This window comes from Hibiscus syriacus, unplaced genomic scaffold (assembly GCF_006381635.1).
Source record: "Hibiscus syriacus cultivar Baekdansim isolate YM2019G1 unplaced genomic scaffold, ASM638163v2 tig00110198_pilon, whole genome shotgun sequence".
Taxonomy (NCBI): domain Eukaryota; kingdom Viridiplantae; phylum Streptophyta; class Magnoliopsida; order Malvales; family Malvaceae; genus Hibiscus; species Hibiscus syriacus.
In genome coordinates, this window is record NW_024062623.1 from 1,253,595 (window position 1) to 1,276,331 (window position 22,737).

A 22,737-nucleotide genomic window follows, 5' to 3' on the forward strand; every position below is an offset into this window, starting at 1 on the left:
CAGAGATATTTACAAACAAACGCTGCCTCACTTTTTATTTCTTACAATATTCTCACCTCAGAGTTTGCCCTAACAATGTTTCCACCCAAAAAATAACAAATAACTTAAGAGCAGTCCTTTTCTGTACAGCATCATTGTGGACCCATGGAAATTGCCATTAGGACCCATAGCAATGCCCTCATGAAGGTAAAAAACCATTCAAGCTCAAGGACCCTAAGCTTTCTTCATCATGATGGACAGCTTGGTATCCAAATAGAATAAAGATCTGTGTGTAAGAATCCAAGTCAACCTACTTTTCTAGTTTCGCAAACTAATAAGATTACGAAACACCGAAAACCCGTTCTAAACTTTTCACAAACTCATGTTTCAGAATAATCAATATGCCCCTTTTTAGATATTTTAGGCATCTTAGGATCTAAAGCCGAACATCTTGCAACAATGGCAAACGATGAGCGAGTTTCAATTGCAGACATATGATAAGCATAAAATGTTTACTTCGTTACTTGTTGCAATTTAGTTACAAGGCTAAACAATCAAAACCGTCGGCCAAGAATATGAGGAGATGCTGAGCCCGAGTGAGGCGGAAGAGGCCTTTTCACAAATTGGTGTTCCAAGAGCTTTGCAGCAGTGGGCCGAGCATCGGGTTTGACTTGTATGCATTGCATGATAAAATCTCGAGCATCTTTTGACAAAGAATCAGGAACCGGAGGTGGCTCACCTCTCCCAATTCTATACAATGCTTGCATCTGTTTCAAGTTACACAAAATGTCATTAACATTAACAAAATTCATCTAAAGTTTTAGTTACATGCATGAAAACCAAGAATACCAAAATTTTAACTCAACACTTGTTCATAGCTCTCTAGCATCAGTGCAAGATAGAATTCATCATGAACAATCAGAAATGAAACAAACTGGAACATCCCTCCACCCCTCCCTCCAACCCAGTTTCATGCAATAAAATTCTATAAGCCAATTTGTGATTTGGTGATGACAACATACAATTTTCCATATCTGTTCTTTCTACTTCTATATTAGATCACTTAATAAATATTCCATAAAAGGCTTGTATCCATAAGAAAAGATACGTACACATTCCAACTGATGGTACGGAATCTGGCGGGTTAACATCTCCAACACAGTACAACCAAGGCTCCATATATCAGCAGGAATTCCATACCCTTGACCTTTCTGGTTGATAACCTGTAATTCAACAGCTGGTGATCAGAATTCACAGGAAGACTAAAAATTCTAGGTAGTCTGAGGTTCTGCACAAAGTAAATTACTGTAGCAAATCAACAAGGATAAAAATGTTTCTATAGAGAGAGCACCGGAACCCAGAAGACAATAGCTTTCAGAATGGGTAAAATAAGAAATGCCATAATCAAACATTATCAATTAATTGTCTAACTAAAAACAATTTTTGTTCAAAAATTACTGGTGGCTATTTTTTTAGTGTTCATGGTGAGCTAAAATGCTAAGATTCAGGCTACGTATGGAAACCAACTGCCTCATGAAACTCATGTTCACATAAATGATTCCCCAATAAATGGATGGTGAATCAACAAGAGGTGTAACATCCCAAATTATGGGTTAGTGACTAAATTGTAAAATTTCAGAATTTGGTAATTACAGTGGAAAAGTTGAAAAGTTCAATGATTTATGTGGAGATAATCCCTGGAAGTTTTTAGTAATTATCCAAAGTAGTAAAGGGAAAAATGGTCATTTGACAATAAAGATATTTTTTATCCCCTTTAATAGGAGATTGAAACGTGGAAGATGAAAACATTTCATCTCTTCTTCCTTTCTTCTTTCTCCTCCCGTAAAAGCTCAAGGGCAAAGGTAAGTTTCTTCATTAGTTGATTATTTGTTCAACTAAAAGTTGGGTTTTGATCATTGGATGGTAATTAAGCTTAAGAAAAGCTTAATTGGTTCTAAAACAACAAGATAAAGGTATAGGAGAGATTAAAGATTTTGAGTTTTTGAATGAAATCTTGAAATAAAGTTGATAAGTTGAATTTTAAGTTGAATTTGACTTGTCAATAGTTGAATTAAGAGATTTGGAGTGATAGAAAGGAATTTAGAACATGTTGAAAATTGAGTATAATTCTTGAATTTCATTAAGAGGAGAGGATTTTGAGAATTAAGATGGATTAAACGAGTACAAATGGGCTTAAGTATGTGTGTTTGAGTTTAGTATATAGAAGAGGTTGAAATATGAAGTGTTTAAGATGAAACGAAGTAAATTTCGTGCTGAAAATATGATTTCTGGGCAAGGGGAATCGGTACCCATTCAAGGGAATCGATACCCATTCAATGGGGAATCGATACCCCTCAAGCGAACCAGAAATTCCATAATCTCATAGGGGAACCGATTCCCCCACAGGAGGGAATCGATTCCCCCTAAAGGAAAAATGTGAATATTGGTTTAATAAGTTCGTTTAAGTTGCTAGTACCCAATTACAAGGTGTAGATATCTAATGATTGCCTCAAAATGTACATTTATGTAGATTCTGCGCGTAAAGCAATTCCAGAACATTTGGCAAGTAAGATCGATCAAGGGAAAGATAAGAGATTGAAATTGACTAGTGAGGCCAAGGTGAGTGCATACTAGTGATATGTAGTGTTTAATGGAAATAAGACTTGCGATGAGTCTATTTCCTAGAGTAATATGCATGAAGTCATGGACATGATTATGTGTTGTTATAATTATATGTGATTATCTGTATTACATTGATTGTATGTATGCATGACTAAAGATAATGATATGCTTTGTATATGCTATATGATTTATGTAAAACTTTATTATGTAATAATGGAAAAACATGGGATAAGTTATATGATAGAATCATAAGAAATGAAATGAACACGAGAGAATAAGATAATCAAGTATAAGTAATATGATATGGTATAAGTGATTATACGAGAAATGTTAGGAGACTCTAACAGAATAGTATAAATTCGAGGGCATAAATAAGGATACATAAGTTATATAGGGAAGATTGATAAATTAAAGGAAACTATGGTTTATGTATTAAAGTGAAGAGCTACAAAGTTTTATTAAAGAGTATTGTGGAAGTCATGAGAAATTGAACTAAATAAATAGATGGTTTATGTGAGTGGAAAAGGAAAATGATATAAAATAAGTGAAAATTATTTATAAGATAGAATGAGACTAATTGAACCTGTAATATAAACTTTATAAAGGAGTACTTGGGTAAAATCATTATATGATACAATTATAGAGTATTACTATACAAATTATATTAAAATATGATATATGAGAATATGAGTAAGTTTATAGGTTATTGATAGGACATATAAGAATATATAAATGCATGATGATATGAAAAAGGGAACTAAGTTTAATGATGTTGAACCCTATGAGTAGAAGTTATGTAATTATAAGTAACATGATTATATGATCACAAGATATGATACATGATATGAGATATATGAAAGAGAAAATATATGATATATGAAATATTATATGACTATGCGATTATATGGAAATGTTCTACGCGTAAGTGAACCATGTGTTTATATGTATATGGGATATGTGATTTATATGACGATGAGCTATATGAAAGAACTACATGACTGTGTATATGTGAATGTATGTTAACATAAATATTAATGCCCATGTTATGTGTCATGAGAGCTAGGGGTATAGTTGGTATGCCAAGAGTCGAGGGTCTACGCGGTCTTTCGGGACATATATGTATTCTTTGGAACATGTGTGAAGTCTGGTGAGACACATACTTGATCATTGGCATATGTATATGATTCTTAATGAATGATATGTGGTCCTTATGGACATTATTATATGGCACTACGGTGCAATTCTACGCGGCACTCCGGTGCAATTCTACGTGGCACTTCGGTGCAATTATACGAGCTGTGGTGACAGCATAATGCACAACCTCTATAGACTCACATATTTATAGTTCTCACATGTGTACATAGGCTTTGAAAAGAGAACATAATTTGATATAATGATATGTGTATTTCTCGTGACATGGTAGAAGAACATATATGTCATGGTGATATGAGATGCTATGTGTTTATGTATTATATGATTATAGAAATGAGTAATGTATTGTGGCATATTAAAATATATATATAATATGTTTATATTCATTATATGCTCATATGATGAAATTGAAGTAATGACAAGGGAATTAGTAAGGATAAACAGGTTGGTGATATGAGAACAATGTATGTGATATATGTATATGATGTGTGATATGAATTGCATGATATGATATATGTGTGATAGGGGTTATGGTATCTGTTACATAATATACATGAATATATGTTGATGTATATGTAATTGAGTTGTATAATTTGATAGCATAAAACAGTCATGCATGATTAGTGGGTATGAATTCCATTAGATGTGTTTTCTTTATGTCTCACTAAGTCATCGACTTAGCATGTGAGTGTTTCACACGCATGTTACAGAAAGTGAATATAGAAGTTGTGAGGAGCAATACAGGTCAGCATCTCCCCTTACAAATTTCAGATCAAAAAATACAGGATTTAAATGTTTTTGGTTATTTTGAGTATAGTTGGCATGTACTAATTGGTTGAATTAAGTATGCTCTGATTGATTTTGGTTATTGTGGTCAGTTTATGTAACTAAACTGCTTTTACTTTTAATAAAATGTTTAAATTTTCTTTGAATTTTGTCAAGAGTCAAAGTTTAAAAAGTCAATGTGACACCTCATACTCGTATTCGGGTCGGATACGGGTTGGGGTGTTACAAGAGGAATTTACACCTTTTTGACCTGTCTTTGTCACCATAGTCATGACTCATGATTGTGTATTCATATAAGCTAAATACCTCCAGCAGTATCTCTAATGTAGTAGAAAAATATTATAGCTAAAAATGCATCCCATCATTTTCTTGTCACCGTTGTCGATATCAAGTATCCATATCTCACGTCGTATCTCTAAAACAGAAATGAAATGATACTCTAAATACATCAAGAAACAACTATTATAGATAATGACTTCTGAAAGGAAAGAACATAGGCAAACCTCAGGAGCCATCCAGAATGCCGTCCCTTTGCATGATTTAACATCATTTAACTTTGTTGCCTGAATACAAAAACCAGTACCAATATCGTTATTATGATCATATTAGAAGCTACTGATAAACAAAACAGAAGTTAGAAGTCTTAGAGTTGAAAAAAAAACCTTCGCCAACCCAAAATCTGCAAGTTTAACAGATCCACTTGCATCGACCAATATGTTTGCACACTTAACATCCCTGTATCAACAATTAAAGAGACTCCTGAGATTAATTAAAATTTGTAATAATTTAGGTGTAACATAGAATAAACAATTTTATTTTCAATGTCAAAACTATAACAAACACCAAAATTCAAATCAGGGCAGAGGACAGAAATCAACCAGGCATCCATACTTAAGGGGAAAATAACTACAAAATAATAAGTAAAATGTTCACAAAAAACTTATATTATCAATGTAACTCGTATTCTTGACTTTTAAACACCCTTCGAGAAGGAATGTCAATAGAGATAAGGAATCAAAATTTTCATCAGTTAGGTCGAGCAAGGGCAATGTTCACATTAAAAGGTATATTTTCCATATAGAATAATTCTCCATTAGAAAATATATGTCAGAGCAACATATAACTAAAGTACAGATAAAATTTCATATTTAGATAAATCAAACAAACAAGACTTCTACATACTGTGTAAATAAATGAGAAACAGCATGAAAGGTCTCTTGAATTACCTGTGAACCACATTTCGGTCATGAAGATACTTCAATCCATGCAGAATCTGTCTTGTATAAGCAGAGACTTGAGAATCTTTGAGATGGTATCTCTGATATAGATTTAAAAGGGAGCCTTTAGTTACAAACTCAAGAAAGATGTATAAATTTGATTGATCCTGCAAAGAACATAAGATCAAAAAGATAAAAGTTAGACAATTAATGAAAGTGTTTAACTAAAAGGTATTCTACAACCCATCTATGATCATTAGCATGATAATGCTCCAACTTGCAGATATGGGTAGTTAAATGCATCAAAATTCAATATTAGGCATTGAAATGACATCCTTTTTTCAAAGGCTGCATTAAATATAAACTTTGGCGTTAAGGCCTTGCTCAAAATGCAAGAATAAAAAGAGTCAGGTACATATCTAACAGTCAAATTGCAAAGCAGTGATCCAGTGAGCAAAATATTATCAAACAGTAGCAGCAATAGAACCTTTAAACGGGTACAGATGACAAAAACATTCAAAGCCCGCGAGAAATTGTGTTCCCTATATTTAATTTTTAACACTCTTTTTGGCAAATTTTACACTCTGCCGCATGATAATAGACGTTTTCTTTCTCCTACTAAAATTTTCTGTGGAAGTGCACATTTGGTTTAATTTAAATTTTAGAGAAGAAATACTGCTTAGGTGTGAAAAATAAATTGCAAATATTTAAAGTATTTTTTGTTTAATAACTATTTTGATGGGAGAAAAATAGGAGAGAGGAGGCTAAAATGTTACAAGTGAAATAACAACGTAGCTAGGGCATTAAGTAGCCAAACAATTGGGTTTTCTTGTTCAAAAAACTTTAAAAACTAAAATCCAATGAAACGAACTAAAAAAGGTTAGTGACTACCATGTTATTTTTTTTCAAAAATCAAAGACTAGCAAAAGTATTCAATTCCAGTGATTAAGGTAAATGTAACAAAGTCATACCTTATCTGTACCATAATACTGGACAATATTTTCATGTTCAAACTGGCTTAAAAGAGCAATCTCCTGAAACAAAAAGGAAATAAAGAAATTTAAATAGACAGATACAAGAAGTGTGTATTTCAAGAAAAAATATCGATTAGCACAAAAAAAATGAAATTTCAAAGAAGTAAAAGCCAAGATCTGTCTCACTTGTTCAAGTTGGATAATACTTTGCTTTCCCTGACTTCCTTGATCAAGCAATGAAACTTCCTTCACGGCAAAAAAGAATCCATCGCTACACGAAAATGAGTGGATAACTAATTAGCATATAATGATTAAAAGAAAAACGCCTCTTTCCTAAAGAAAAACAATAAATAATCTATTAGGCAAATGGAAAACCAACTATTTGTTAAGGTGCCATATAATGACGCTTTCTTAAATGCTTAATTAAGAGCAACAACACTTCCTAACCCTATATGTTTTCTAATCTCTAAATTCTAAAAAGAAAAAAAATGGTGCCGCCCAAGTAAAAAAACTATGAATAGAAATAAGGCGGTACCCAAAGATAATATAACTTGAAATGAAAGCTACCTAAATGGAGTTATACGTTATAATTATATGCAGTATTAAATCACTTACTCAGAAATCCCTTCGTAAACTGATCCAAACGATCCACGCCCCAAAAGATCACCTTTCTGCCAACAAGTAATTGTCCTTTTGAACCGACCGTTAGGGGAAATATTTGACATAGGCTCTGTTGTGGTACTCGAAGAGTCATCATCATTCGAAGTTGTAAACGAACAAGATTCTGAAAGCATCACAGTCTCTCCTATTCTCATTAAATTTTCCTCCTTAGCATTTTCCTCGTTAACCCCACCCTCCTCTCTTTTATATTCTTCATAATTGAAAGAATGCAAGTTATCCGGAACCACACACCCTCTATCCTCTTCAGGGGAGAAATCCTTATCGATCACATGTAGCTTCGATCCCGGAGGAGGCTTTAAAAACGGTGGCCTGGCCCCTTTAATTCCACTATTCCTTCCTCCACCACCAGGATACGAAACGCAAGACGCATTTAACTCCAACTCGATTTTAGTAGTATCATTGAACGCAATTTTATCGGAAAAGCAGCATTGCCTTATCTTTAACTCGGACGAGCCGTTCCCAGTCAATCCAGTAGCCGAAAGCCTATCAGACAATTCAGCTACCGTTACTTCATCACCGTCTCTCACTTGAGCCGTCTCCTCTTTAGGACTATGCAACCGGTTCAACCTGGACCGCGGCAGAACATCCGAAGAGGATCTGATTTTATGGTCCTCCCAAGCGGCGGTGGGGATGGAAAAATCTTCAGGACCACTAAATCCCAAGCTCCGATAAATCCGATCGAGCTCCCCGTCGGTTCCTTCGATACGGAAGCTGGTTTTATCGTATAAATCGAGCGATCGTGTGAGTATAGGAGAAGAAGATGAAGAAGAATCATCAATAGACGAGTAAAACGACGACGCATCATACTCGATGTCCTTCGATGCTTTGCGGCGTTCGAGCCTAGGTTTTCTCCTTCTGCTCTTCTTCGAGTCCATGGCGACTCCATTACCAAAGAATCGAGGTAAATGATGCATGGGGAGCAAAATCCATCAAAATTCAAAAGCGCATAAAGCAATTTAGGGTTTCCTAAAATATCAACGAAGCGTGAGAACGAAAATTTGGGAAGCGAAAAGGAGCTGACCCGAAGAGAGAGAGATAGAAAGACGATTATGGTAGACAGAGCGGCTGGTAAACGCCGTCGATGGAGACGGCGAAAAAAAAATATTTAAACGCGCTGCCACGTGGAGGATTAAGAAAGGTTAAATTTGGCTTAAGGTGGGGCCGTGTTACTCCAACTGTTCAAATTATTGCCACGTAAACAAACGGGGTTTATTTGTCAAACGGCGTAAGTAGACCCACATGGCAGCTGGCAAAATGGAACACTTCGTCTTTTATCATTGGAAAATTGTGGGAAATGTGCGTAATATGGGTGAGGGCTAATTGATTCAAATTAAATTTTTGGTATAATGAAAAAAAAATAACTCCAACGTTTGGATAAATTACCATTTTGTTTTTATTTTTCTTGGAGCGTTTTACTTACTAATATTTTAATTTTTTTATTGAAATAAATATATTTTATGAAAATTGTTAATAAACAAATTATCAATTCATATCATTGATGTAGCATTTGTCGCATCTTCATTTTTTGTGGCGCAACAAATGACATATAATTACTTTTGATGACATGGTACATGTTACGTTGAACGCATGTAAAAATTTAACGTTAGCAACATGAGTTGATCATTAGTTAATTAAACGTTATAGGAAAAATGCTCCAAAAAAAGAATAAGAAATAAAGTGTATTTATATAAACGTTGGGGTTATTTTTTGTTTTGTTGTTAAAATTTCAAAAACCATGTATAACACAAAATATTTAACTAGTATATATTGAGTTAATGGATCGAATAAAATAATCAATAAGAGATTAATTGATTTTTTTTTTTGTAAAAACTTCAATAGAAATTAAAAGATAAATACAAAAAATTAGAGTAGTTCAACTTTCTCAATAGAGTTACATTCACAAATTCAGTAATTTGTATCATGATAAGGTGTAATCTTATAAACTCTCTCATTACTTATACCCTAAAGTCACAAGATATTATTTCAAAGAGAAAAATTATCATTAACGAATTTTAAAAATCTTTAAAAAATATGTGTTTGTACAATTCAATAACAATAAAAATATTATAAGAGTGCAAACTTTGATCTTAAAAGCAAAATGTAATATGAATACAAATAACCCTTTCTTTTTCTCAAATTGGTTACTCTAATTTTCTTTATATTTTTTTATATTTATATGAATGTTTTAGGATATTGTATTTGTATTATTTCAATCAATTATAGTAGCTTGGATAGTTGTGATAGCTAATATAACCATTGAAGACAATTTTCTACAATAAATGTTGTTCAGACATCTATGATATTGACATTATAAGGGTAAAGTATTGGTAATACCCGCATTAATTACAAAAATACAACATTTACAATTCGAGAGTATCGATACTTCACAGACAGTATCGATATTATTGTTATGGGTAGTATTGATATTGAGTACAATATAGTACCAAAATATCTTATTGTTTTTGGAAACACTAAAAGGGTATTAATACTACCACGAGGTCGATACTAAGTTATAAATAGTATCGAAGTTTAATTTTTTAAAATGATTATCGATACTCTTGAAGATATCGATACTGCTCAAAATTTTTCAAAGGATTTAGTAGAATACCACATGAAATATAGATATTGTTCATAGGTTATTGAAACTTCATGAAAAAGTATCAGTGATTATGAAGCCAAAATGTTTATTTTGATTGTTTTATGTTAGAAACACAGAGAGAAATTTATTATAAAATTGTTTTTAATATTTGACAAAATTCTTTAAGTATTTAATGAAAAATAGAATTTTGAGAATTAAATTTATTTGTTATATTCGAATCAAATATATTCTTTAAAATTATTTAATACTTTCAGTATATTAAAATCATCAAAGTTCAACTGTATATAAAGAATGTAGCTATAATATGTACTTGTAATGTTTGTTATTACTTTGTGCTGGTGTTTTAAAGAGAAATGAGTATATCTAGGTCTTAGATATTAAGGGTGGTCATTCGATCGAGTTGAGTCAAGTAAAAAAATTGAGTTATTTGAGTTGATAAATCTTATTTTTATAATTTAAACTTGATTTGAAATTTTTTCGAGTCTAGTCAAGTCTATAAAATTCGAGTGACTCGGGTCGAATTGAATTTTCGAGTTTCTATTTAAATTTAATTGTAAATATTTATAATATTATGACACTATTTGATTCCAATTTAAATAGTTTTTATAAACATATGCAATACATATATATATATATATATATATATATATATATATATATATATATATATTTCTTCATATTTTTTTCAAAGTGATATACATATATTATACAGAGTCAAAAGACTCGACTCAAACTTGAAATTCAATTCATTAATTATTAAAAAGTTTGAATTATTCGAATTGTATTTTATAACTCGACTTGAACTTGAATTTTTTTAATTGAGTCAAATTTATGAAATTATAACAGAAAATCAATTTAAATCAAATTTTTTCGAATAGAGTCAAAAACATCAATTTCTTATATTAAACCATCATGGTGTATGACTCGACTTGACTCATTAATTAAAGAGTGAACCAACGAGTGTTTGGTATCCTTTGCAGTATCAATGGATAGTGGTTCAAATTTTGGTATTTGTGAATAGATTAAATTAGATGGGAAGGGTCTCCCTCATCTCTGTAGTGCTTGATCTGAATTAGTCGGTCAATAGATCAAATATCAATGATTAATTCAAAAAAAATAAACATCTAAAAGTTTTTATTTTCTTACGTTTCATAATTAACTTTTTTTTTCAGGTCTATTAGAGGTCGAAACCTTACTATCTCATGAACAGTCTAACTCTACTTAAAAGTGACAAAAGGTAAAATTTATTTATTTATTTAATTATAAAAAATATCAAGATAAATATATAATAGTATTATAGACAAAGCCAACCATCTAGAAACGTAAGCAAACTTCTAATGTCTAGATATTTTTCAAAGTCTATTTGTTGGGAAATTATTTATCATACAAATATATATATATATAAATTAATATATTGTAAGTATAATTTAATATATGTTTAAATTCAGATATAATTTTTGACCAATTGACTTTGAACACTCACACCTTTAATATTTATGATATTTTAATCCGTGATTTCAAAGAATAATAATTTATTTACCATCAAAATCGTTTGGTTCACGCAAAGTATATGATTTAAAAATTTAGATTTTAGAATAAAAAATTTCAAAATTAAAATAAATAGATTATATGAAAATTTACGTAATTGTATGTAAAACAATAACTTCTATTTGTTTATAATTCAATAAGAGATTATTGTGCATTTTTAGCATGTTTGTATTATTTTACCGATGCTACTTATAAAATATAATAGTTTATTTCTCATAAAATCTTTCACCAAAGTTTGATGATTTTTAAATAAAAATATTTTTAAAAAAATGCTACACTTGTATAAAATTGAATATTTAGATTTTTAAAAATATATATATTTAACTTTATTTATGTTGAAAGGTGTTCTTCATATGCTTCCTTCCGGTTGCTAAAAAATATAGTAAAAAGAACAAATTACGCCTCCTTCTTTGCCCTCAGAGAAAATAAAAACAAAACCCTAATTACAGAAATTGCGGCATTTCTTCTTTATTTTCTCAGTTGCTGTTCTATTGTTCCAGTTTTTGTTTTTTCCCCCTTTGTTTCACTGAAAATTTCGGTCGTTGGTAATCTTCTTATTATTTGTAATTATTCCTCTTAACTTTTTGAGAAAAATAGACGCTGGATTTTAGGAGACGTTAAACGGTGCAATAGCCTGGGATTGAAGCGTGGATTAGGGTTAGTTCTCTCCGTTTTATTTCATCTGCACACTTTGTCATCTCCCTTGGAGAATGTTTCCCCAGATTTTATTGTTGTCATTTGGGTTCAAACACTAGCAGTTGGGAAATTATCATCGGAATTAAATCTAGGGTTTTTAGTTTTACTCCAAATATTTTGTTATTTAGGGATAATTTTTCTAATCTAACCGATGCATGAGCGTTAGCATTAGTTTGAAATAGTCATTCATTCCTTTTCTTTTGTTGGCGTACGTTTTTTATACGAAAAGGGGGTTGGATCTTTTAATCAAAGATGGAGGAGTAGGGAGAGAGTTAATTAAAATATAATCTCCTTATTGCCCTTGTCTTTGTATTCGTGGCCATGGCCTCTTATTCGTGTTAAACAAATTCCCTTTTTTGATCAAACAATTCCTTCTTTGCCATTTTTTGAATGACACCTTAAATCTATAGAATTTTTGGTAACCTTGGTTATGGTGGTTTGAATGACAAAGGATAGGGTAACAGTTTGAGTTCGCGTGGGAAGAAAATTAATTTGGTGAGTTATCATTTGAAAAAGTTATCAAAAGTTTTCCTTTGAAAGGAAAAAAGAGAAGAAAATTTTCTTTCTGATGATGATCATGTTTGATATCCCTTATGGAAAAAAGTGAACCAACATTTGTTCCAGAATGGTTGAAAAGTACTGGCACTGTTTCTGGGGGTGGTGGCAATTCAGCTCGCCGCCTAGCTTCCTCTTCCTTTCACTCAGGTACCCTTGACATTTCTCATCCCAGTTATACTTCATTACAATGTTACTGTTTGACATGTATCTGTCTGTTAAATACTACTTCGGTATGCCTTTTTTGTTTCCTGACAATTGTTTTTCTCATTTTATTTAAACTACAATATTTTATAGTTGTTGGAATGTTTGTATTAATTTTCAGAACATAAAATAACTGAATTCTTGTTATCTAGATGTTTCTTCAGTGGTGCATCAGGGAAGACAGAGAAACTATATTAATATAAGTGATTTTGATTCCCCACGTCGTGCGTTTTTGGATCGAGCATCTTCGTTTAATTCACGGAGGAGTTACAGTAATGGTTCTGCAAAGCATGCTTACAGTAGCTTCAGTAGGAGTCACCGCGATAAGGACCGAGAAAGAGATAAAGAGAGGTCCGGTTTTGTGGACCATTGGGAGCGTGATGCTTCTGATCCTTTAGACAGTATCTTAACAAATCGGGTTGAGAAATTAGGTGTCTCTACAAGTAGGGTTGAGATTGATACATTGCGGCGGTCTCAGTCTATGGTCTCTAGAAAACAGTGTGAGGCTTTGCCTCGAAGGGTTGCAGTGGGCTCAGGAGATAGTGGTAATAGTAAACATAACAATGGCAATGATCTGCTTTCTGTGGGTTCTATTGGGAATAGCATCCACAAGGCTGGGTTTGAGAAAGATTTTCCCTCACTTGGAACTGAAGAGAGGCAAGCGCTGCCTCAGATAGCTAGAGTTTCTTCTCCTGGTTTGAGTTCACCTGTTGGTAATTCAGCTTTGATTGGTGGGGAAGGATGGACCTCTGCTTTAGCAGAAATGCCCGCCGTGGTTGGAAGTAGTAGCCCAGGTTCTATGCCTGCATGCCTAACTGCTTCTACCTCTGGTTCTGGTGGTCCAAGTGTCACAGTTGGTCTTAATATGGCTGAAGCTCTAGCACAAGCTCCTTCACGAACACATACTGCTCCTCAGGTAAGTGTCTCAGTCAATGGCTTCTTATTACATGTATAACTTACATTTGTAATTTAACTAGACATTCCTATTTGATACAGTTATCTGTCAAGACTCAGAGGCGTGAGGAACTGGCTATTAAGCAATCAAAGCAACTGATACCAGTGACACCTTCAATGCCCAAGGGTTCAGTAAGCCAATCAACTTAGGTTTCAATAGTATTTTCTATTAGCTGTATTTAGTTCATATTTTTACACCTATTAAACAAGTTTGGCCCCCCTCCCTCTTCCTCCTGCCTTCCTGTACATCATCTTTATTCATTTTAGATTGTATGTTGGATATTTGTTTAGAAGCTTGGCAACTATCTTGGAAACTTTTTCAATTTTCTTATGAGTCCTACGATATGTAAGGAGCTTGAGGTTGATCTATGTTTTTCCATGCCTAGTTTTTTAGCCGTTCTATGTAAGGTACAAAACTTTGTACATGCATGGGTTCAGCTAAAGCTGTGTTACTTGTCTACTTCATGTATTAATGAACCAGGTAATAGTTACATGATTTTACTGTCCCAGGTTCTCAGTTCAGTGGATAAATCAAAATCCAAACCAGCAGTCAGAACAAATGAGATGAATATAGTTGTCAAGGGCGGGCAGCAGCAACCTTCTTTGATTCATCTTGGTAATCAAGCTACTCATGGTGGACATGTGAAGTCCGATATGCCAAAGGCATCTGGGAAGCTTTTGGTTCTCAAACCAGGATGGGAGAATGGGGTCTCATCCCCTACTCAAAAAGATGTAGTTACTCCAACAAATGTCAACAGCAAAGTTACAACTAGCCAACATGCTGTTGTTACATCTGCTCCTGCAAGAAACTCAAACAACCCAAAGCATTCTGCCGGGGAACGTAAAGCAGCTGCCGTGAATCCAATATCTGGGTTCACTGTCGAAAAGAGAACCTCTTTGGCCCAATCCCAGAGTCGAAATAATTTTTTTAATCTCCTGAAGAAGAAGACTTCAACAAACACATCTGTTGGTCTCTCAGATTCAAACCCTCAAATTTCCTCATCCACCACAGAGAAACCTGAAGTGTCAAAGGAAGTAGACAGTGCTTCCTTGACTGCTCGTGCTAATGAGAATGGTTCTGCAGCAACTAGCAATGGTGGCACTTGTCAAGAGGCTCAAAGATTTTCTGATGATGGTGAAAAGAATATGAACTCCTTAGCTCTGTTTTATCCAGATGAGGAAGAGGCTGCATTCCTTCGTTCTCTTGGCTGGGAAGAAAACTCCGGTGATGATGAAGGTCTTACAGAAGAGGAGATCAACGCATTTTATCAGGAGGTAAGTTATACCTTTATATTGTGGTTTTACTTTCCTTTTACTGGTAACAGATTCATTCAATATTTTGTTTTTGTTGGAAGCCATTCTATGATAGTGTTTCTTATGAACCTTTTTCTATACTGGAAATTAGGTTGAGTTGTCCCTGCTCTATGCTTTTTTCTGCAATATGATGCATGGTTACTTTCTGCTTGTTTAAAAGTAGTGCGTTTTAAGAAGGGATTTAAGAATTCTTATAAGATTAATTTCTAGATGTTCGTTGCTTATTTTGTTTATTGATTTTGCTTTGCAGTACATGAAACTGAGACCGTCTCTAAAACCGCACCATAGCTTGCAACCAAAGCTGGCTCAATCTATTGCTACTAATTTAGATGGAGCTTCTTTGGAATTGAGCTTATCTGACTCCGGATCTGAAGCTTGACTCTTCTACGCCCTTGGTAAAATCAAAACAAGATCCAATTTTTGATGGCAGATGATTAGGTTTTTCTTTTTTATTTTTGGATGTCTTCTGTTTGAAAGGAAGCTGATGAGTTGAGTTGGGTGTGGGTTTAGGGTTTTGAGAGGGTGCATTTTGCAAATAGTACAATAAGTCCTGCTCACTTATAACAAGAGAGTTTTTTAGGGTTTTTCCAATGTTGTTGGATTAGGGAAAAAGTTTGATATGGGGCTATTTCGTCTGTGCAGTGGGAAGAATGCTGGAAAGAAAGTTGCATCGTTTAGGGGTATTTTCCTTCTTTTTCCTTTCAAGTACAAGAAAAATAGCTCATTGTTGGGTTTTGATAAATTGTTTGGAAAAGGGAAAAACAGGAAATAAAAAAATTCCATTTTTAGTTTAGTTCAAATTTCCTGGATAACACGAGTATGTTGCAATTTGCTTATCTTACTAACCTCATAACCCGTAGTCAGTTAGAAGGGCTTTGACAAGCTTGATTGCCCCTTTAAAGGGCTCTTTGGGTTTTAATTTGTTCCCGGTTTGAATAAGTTTGGTCAGATTAGTCCATAACTTTATTTTTATCAAATCAACCCTTAACTTTTTGTAGTTATTAAGTTCAGTGTCTGTTTGGTTTAACTTGTCAAAGTTTTTGGGACAATTTAACCAAATTTGTAAGGTTCAAAGGTCAAATTGACCCAAAATGAAATTCAAGGGGATATTCGTGGTTTAAACCTTAAAAAATATTGTTATTAAAAAATATATTTAATAATTAAATCGAAATAAAATTTAGGATAAATTACATGTTTAGTATTTCAACTATCACTTTTATTTAGTTTCGGTCACTGAACAATTAATTTTATCAAAACTATACCTAATATTATATGTTGATTTGATTATGATTATTCGTTGTTAAAAGACTAACAAAACTATTGATATGATATCTTTTAAAAAAAATCAATCATGATTTGACATTATCTTATGGTAATATGTCAACGTCTTCATTAATTTTTTAAACGGCAAGTGACTAAAATAAAATTAAAATGTAACAATATATATGATTTTGAAATAAAAAATAATTAGGTGACCAGAATGAAATAAAAATGATAATTATGGTACTAATGTGATAAAATGTATTATCAAATAATAACTTGAGCTTCGCCTGCTTGAATTACTAAAATCATTGTTTGCATCCCATTTGAATCGAACCGCTAACTGAATTCTTGGCCCTATTTAACCCGGACGATTGTGTGATCTTAAGATGCAATTTTTGATATTGGCATTGTGCATTCAATTCGGAAGTTTCATTGGAACAACAAAGTATAATACAAGTTTTGATTGAAACTGAACCGATTTTATTGACAAAGCGCGGTTGGTCGGAATTATACTTAAAAAGCAAAATCACACAAATATTCAAATGAGCAGACCATGAATCGCACTTTCATACTCAGCTCAAGACAACAGATAATACAAGATTTATGGAAAGTGAAACAATTTTCTACCCATCTCCATCCCATTGATTAATTACAGAGGAAACACGCACATGCCATTGCCTCACTTTCGAGTTCCGGTCACCAAGTGAAATGCCGGATTAGATTGGAGCTATCTGCTATTCTGGGTGCGAAGTCCAATATATCAGCCCACTGCAATTGAGATTCAAATTAATGGATGGAGTCGGAGGACTTCTTCAGAACGACAAAGGTAGCATATCTATGCATGACTATCTGTGACTTGGGAGTCTCACTCATACAGATACAAACATGGATCTCCCGATGTAATTATAGAAAATTTAACCTAATACGATATGGATGATGGTGGCAATTCTAAACCCAGAAAAGCCATGTACCTGATTAAGACGAACACGCACTGTAAGACACCTGCGGTACCAGTCCACACTGATGGACCGGATTTCACTATCGAGTCTTGTATCAAGAGGCCCACTGAAGCAGCCAGTGAGACAAACGATACAACATAAGCAAAGAAAAGCCAGAGCTTCAACCTGTTGCAATGAAGGATTAGTATTCATAAGCTAAAGCAAGCAATCAAAGGACTACTGGGATTCTCAAAAAAAGAATCTAGAACTAAGAGTACACAACCGAATTTAATAAGGAATGGTTGGTGGATTCCATTCGGAATAACTAGAAATATGCCACATAAACAATCTTCCAATGGATACAATTATATGAAAACCAGGCATACAGATGATAGAAGATGCATAGCAAGAAAACAAGACAATGGGTATCAAAAGCATAAACACCATTAGTAATTCCCAATTGCTTTAATCCGCATAAAGGCAAACCCTAAACCCTAAATCTCTAATTCTAATCACTAATTACGATAGCCGATGAATAGATAACATCGTTAAATACCACTAAACACGAGGGTGAACTGGACAAACCATACTTACTGCATATTGTTAGCCCATATAACATCTCATCCTCACATGATGCCATCAATACACGGTGCAAATTTCTTTGCATTTACAAATAAAATTTTGAAGTGATTAAGCAAAGATTGTTAAGCTTACATTGAATCCGAAGACCTGACGCTTATGAATTCGGAACTCAAAGTAATCATTACATCAATTAACCTCATTTTAATTAGCACCATCACAAGGAACAATAAAACCCTAGGCAATTACTTAACTTTCGAATTGAGGGCAAAACTATACAATTTTAGCAATATCCAGTAACAACAGTATAATCGAGCTCCAACGAGCAGATCTAAAGAAAACTCTCGGGAAAGAAAAAACAACCAAAAACAGCTGCAATCGAAATAGGTAAGAAAGGAATCAGCTAACCTCCACTCGCCGTCATCGTAAGGAGAGTAATCGATATCCTCTCTTCTAACACAATTGAACATCAAAGCCGCAATAGTCGCAAATATTCCTTTAAAAAATAAGTAAAATTAAAAAGAAGTTGATAAATTTATGGGAAAAGCGAGAGGAGGAATTCCGATGTACCAGGTAAATAGTGGAGGAAAGGGACATTGACGGAGCTACACACGACGGCGTCTACCCAAAACCACCAGCCGGCACCGAAAACGGCGCCCGCGACGCCGGGACCGAAGATTGCCCACAGTTCACCTAATTCCATTCCCTGGTTTTCCGATCTAATAATTTGACTAATTATTGACAAAGAAATAATGATTCGCAATATAAAGAAAACAATAATTTTTTTTATAAGAAATTACAATAAATATTTATAATTATAATCGTAAATTTAGCATATAATTAAGATAATTTATTATGATCATTTAAATAAAATTAATAACTTAAGATCACATAAGGACCATTAATCTAACTAAGAAACTCGAACAAAGATAGATGCAAATAAATATGATCGTATCGACAAACAAATCACAAAAGGAGATTAAACTACTGAAAGACTACCGACAATCCACAAATCAGACTCGAGCAACGTGAAAATTTATTCACGAACGCATAACGGGTACCAAATATAATCTGAAGGTCCAAAGCATAGAATATCAACAATATAATATATAAGCGTCATCTTGATTAATCGTGATGATGTCTAATTAGCTCTTAGAAAAAAATAAAAGAAAACAAAGACCAAACAGCCTAAAAAGTAAAAACATGTCAAAATATAAAAGAAAACGTATCATAAAAACATATGAAAATGTGTTATACAAGTAGCTTTATTGAAAATAAAAAACAATAGAAAATAAAAGGACGACAAATAATATCAACAGTTGACAACTAACATTAAAGTTAATAGCGTCGTTGATCAACAAAGACAAAAAAATAGATGAACGACTTACCAACGATGGAAAACAAGAAGAGAAAACTACAAGAAAACAAGAACTCTTTTTAAGTATAGGCACAACCCAATATATAAATCATAAAATTAATTTTACAAAAAAATTGTCATCCCTAGATAATTGATTTTAATTATTTATTTTAACATCATATAGAAATAAAAAATTACAAACAATTTAACAATAAATTTTTATGGAAATAGAAGACGCGAATTTTATTAAGAAAAAGAAAATATTCAATATTACAATGAACATATAATTAAGATATATATATATATATCCTAATAATCGTTAACACATAAATCAGTCACTTGAGATTATATAAGAATCATATAAAGAAAAAATCTAAAACTCATCTAAAAAATTCAAAAAAAGATAAATATAACATATATGACTTCATCGACAAACAAACTAGTAGAATCACAATAGTGGATCGAACTATTGAAAGATTATCAATAACTGTAAACTAAAATCGAACGTTGTGAGAAAATGTTGAACCTATATTTTAATACAAAAAAATAAGTACAAATTTTTTTTGGACTTTATTGAATTTACTCAAAATTTTCAAACATATTTAAAGTCCATTAAACAAAAAATTGAACATAAAACAATTTATGGGTAAGTAGTATAGATATTATTCTTACAGTGTCGTTAATGTTCTTACGGTATCAATATTATTTATTTGGTATCGATACCAAAGGTAAGAGAAGTATCGATACTACATATGATTTTCAAAGTTTTTCAAATTTCATAATGCAAGATTGATATCGATACTCTATGAGTATGGATACTACTTTACATAGTAGTATTGATAAAACAAACCCTAGTATCAATATTATCCTAACCCGACGTTATATAACGGTTAGATTTTTAAATATAACAAACGAAGTACCTATAAATGGTAGTACTAATATTTCCTATTCTATATAGTTTTATTTTGCAGAAAATTTAGTCCCCAACGGCTCTAAACTTACTCCAACAGTTAGAAACAGTCATAAGCTTATTCCAACATATAAAAACAAGCCAAGAATACTTGAAGAATGTTACAACACCTATCCAAGATATAAAGATCACGAGAAAAGCCTTTTCACACTTATTTTCCTTTTTCTCTTGTACATAAGTGTTTTGAGCTCAATTGTAAATCTTTGGGATTCTTTATTGTGAGCTTAAATCTTGTAAACACCTATATTGTGAGGTTTTTCTTGTTTACTTCTTTTATCCTTTTGTAAAAAAATTGAGCGGTTCTATCTTAGCCTTTGAAAAGATGTGATTTTATAAAGGTTACTCTTGAGCCTAAAAAAAATTATTAAATTTGTTAGAAAATCCTTAGTGTGTAGCTATGGATGTAGACTTGGTTTATAATTTGAACCATTATAAATTGTTGTGCAAATTATCTTTCTTTCCTCTATACACAAATTTTTTAAAGACCAATTCAACCCCTTCTTGGCTTATTTCGGTTGATCATTAAAGCCTCAATAATCCTAACAATTGGTATCAAAGCTTGAATCTTTAGAAGGTTTAACAACCTTGAGACAATCCTTGAAGAGCTCTAGCAATTCTAGACTCAACTAAGAGGATGACTTTGACTTTCGGCTCATACTACCTCGAGGATTCTTACTCCATCACAAGGCATCCCTACTTCAATGGTGCCAACTACACCTATTGAAAGAATAAGACGGTGTTGTTCATTTAAGCCACCGACTATTCGATTTGGGATGTCATCACCGATGGTTCTTTCATCTGTCCAAGAAATTGGTCGGAATGGACAAACAAAGATAAGAAGCAAGCTTAACTAAATGCCAAAGTGATGCATATTCTCTTCTGTGCACTTGGACTGAATAAGTATAGTTGAGTTTTATCTTGTTTAAATGTAAAAAAAAAATTGAGACAAGTTGGAGGTGACTCATGAAGGAACTAGTCAAGTAAAGAAGTTCAAGATTGTTTGATTGATGAAGTCCTATGAAGACGTAAAGATGATGTTTTATCGTTTCACTTCCATCCTCAACAGGCTCAAGAGTTTTGAGAGGATTTATCCCAATGAAGAAGTAGTGATAAATATGTTCTTTTTCTTACCAATGTCTTGAGTTACATGATACTTGTTGCTCATATTTGAACTTGAGTTATATAAGTTGGATTTCAAGATTTTGTTTTTCAACGGTAACATTGATGAGATGCTTTATATTGTGCAATTAGAAATTTGTGTTTGATGATACAAAATAAATGATATACAAATTAAGAAAATCTATAATTGTATAACAAATTTTGTTAAGTGTTTATCTTGTTTGATTTTGAGATGAGTTTGGTTCACGATTGTATATACTACAAATTCAATGGGAGTAAACCAATTGAATCCCCTTATTGCCAAATGAAACAAATTTAGTCTTAATCAGTTCCCTAAGGATGATTTTGAAACTAAAAATTTGATGAGTTTAATGTATACTCAGATTTATACGCATTCAAACATAATGTATAATTTTAGGATATTAAGCAGATATTTAAACAATTTGGGAATATATCTTTGGATAACAATCAAATGATTCATACAATACATATAAGAACAAAATATTACATGCTTACATATCGAAGGTCAACAAGAGATCAATAAGTTTATGAACTTCGACTTATTGGAATATGGATGTAAAATTTTATCACATTAACTGCTAATTATGAATTGAATAAAAGAACGGCTAAATTTGTTTTGTGACAATAAATTTGCATTTTATTCTATTTACAATAGGAACACCCTACATTTTAAGTACATATACATTAAATTTCTAGTTGTTAAAAAATAATAGTGATTATGTGTTTATAGAGCACATTAGTATAAACCCATTGTTGCGCGCTTACTAAGGGATTGTCATCCTAGGTCTTTCATGAGGACACTACTTATGTGCGTATAATATTATTTAAGGATATTTAGTTATAGGTGGAGTTCGTAATTTTAATGCTCGTTTTTTATAGACACAATTTCAGCTAACTTAATTTAAGAACATTTATTTTAAAGTTATTTTATGTAGAAATCAAATTTGTTTTTGTTTGTTCACACTCTAGTTTTGGTAAAATTTGATCTCAATAATGTTTAAAGATGACTAATTGAAAATAGATACATTTGGTTCACATTGCATGTAGTTTCCATGCTACACTTCATGACTAACCTGTCATTTGACTGTGTTTGTATATGTAGGTCTAGTCATGAATGATACAAAAAAAAATGTTACATATAATGTTATCATAAAATACGACATAAAATTATGTGACCAATTATGTTACATATGTCATAGGTATTCAAGT

At 32.5% G+C, this 22,737-nt stretch overlaps 3 protein-coding genes across 5 annotated transcripts; 1 reads left to right on the forward strand and 2 right to left on the reverse strand.

Moving 5' to 3' along the window:
* Window positions 1-18: 18 nt before the first annotated feature.
* On the reverse strand, window positions 19-8,420 carry LOC120218591 (mitogen-activated protein kinase kinase kinase 1-like). 2 transcript variants are annotated; one of them, XM_039215523.1, is made up of 9 exons: window positions 7,346-8,420; window positions 6,917-7,001; window positions 6,728-6,790; window positions 5,766-5,923; window positions 5,202-5,274; window positions 5,043-5,102; window positions 1,092-1,202; window positions 496-746; window positions 19-265 (listed from the first exon to the last, which is right to left on the reverse strand). In XM_039215523.1, exons 1-8 carry the CDS (start codon window positions 8,323-8,325, stop codon window positions 534-536), a joined length of 1,743 nt encoding a protein of 580 aa, XP_039071454.1. In that variant the 5' UTR covers window positions 8,326-8,420; the 3' UTR covers window positions 19-265; window positions 496-533. The 2 variants fall into 2 exon arrangements, with proteins under 2 accessions (XP_039071454.1, XP_039071455.1); XM_039215524.1 differs by lacking the exon at window positions 19-265 and having other exon boundaries at window positions 299-746.
* A 3,507-nt stretch (window positions 8,421-11,927) lies between these two features.
* Window positions 11,928-22,509, forward strand: LOC120218590. 2 transcript variants are annotated; one of them, XM_039215520.1, is made up of 7 exons: window positions 11,928-12,959; window positions 13,166-13,929; window positions 14,010-14,099; window positions 14,262-14,375; window positions 14,478-15,242; window positions 15,532-15,676; window positions 22,498-22,509. In XM_039215520.1, exons 1-6 carry the CDS (start codon window positions 12,848-12,850, stop codon window positions 15,658-15,660), a joined length of 1,974 nt encoding a protein of 657 aa, XP_039071451.1. In that variant the 5' UTR covers window positions 11,928-12,847; the 3' UTR covers window positions 15,661-15,676; window positions 22,498-22,509. The 2 variants fall into 2 exon arrangements, with proteins under 2 accessions (XP_039071451.1, XP_039071453.1); XM_039215522.1 differs by lacking the exons at window positions 14,262-14,375; window positions 22,498-22,509 and having other exon boundaries at window positions 11,929-12,959; window positions 15,532-15,961.
* Window positions 17,042-18,796, reverse strand: LOC120218592 (transmembrane protein 50 homolog). Its single transcript, XM_039215525.1, has 4 exons — window positions 18,632-18,796; window positions 18,470-18,557; window positions 17,516-17,668; window positions 17,042-17,312 (listed from the first exon to the last, which is right to left on the reverse strand). Exons 1-4 carry the CDS (start codon window positions 18,762-18,764, stop codon window positions 17,279-17,281), a joined length of 408 nt encoding a protein of 135 aa, XP_039071456.1. The 5' UTR covers window positions 18,765-18,796; the 3' UTR covers window positions 17,042-17,278.
* Window positions 22,510-22,737: the final 228 nt, after the last annotated feature.

Coding starts and splice junctions, on each gene's coding strand:
- LOC120218591 (XM_039215523.1), bottom strand. CDS start 8,325: ATGCATCATTTACCTCGATTCTTTGGTAATGGAGTCGCCATGGACTCG. Junction 7,002..7,345: donor GTTTACGAAGGGATTTCTGA/GTAAGTGATTTA, acceptor ATTTTCGTGTAG/CGATGGATTCTTTTTTGCCG. Junction 747..1,091: donor CGTACCATCAGTTGGAATGT/GTACGTATCTTT, acceptor AACTTGAAACAG/ATGCAAGCATTGTATAGAAT.
- LOC120218590 (XM_039215520.1), top strand. CDS start 12,848: ATGGAAAAAAGTGAACCAACATTTGTTCCAGAATGGTTGAAAAGTACT. Junction 13,930..14,009: donor GAACACATACTGCTCCTCAG/GTAAGTGTCTCA, acceptor TATTTGATACAG/TTATCTGTCAAGACTCAGAG. Junction 14,376..14,477: donor TTTTAGCCGTTCTATGTAAG/GTACAAAACTTT, acceptor TTACTGTCCCAG/GTTCTCAGTTCAGTGGATAA.
- LOC120218592 (XM_039215525.1), bottom strand. CDS start 18,764: ATGGAATTAGGTGAACTGTGGGCAATCTTCGGTCCCGGCGTCGCGGGC. Junction 18,558..18,631: donor TTTCCTCCACTATTTACCTG/GTACATCGGAAT, acceptor TATTTTTTAAAG/GAATATTTGCGACTATTGCG. Junction 17,669..18,469: donor TACGATGACGGCGAGTGGAG/GTTAGCTGATTC, acceptor TCATTGCAACAG/GTTGAAGCTCTGGCTTTTCT.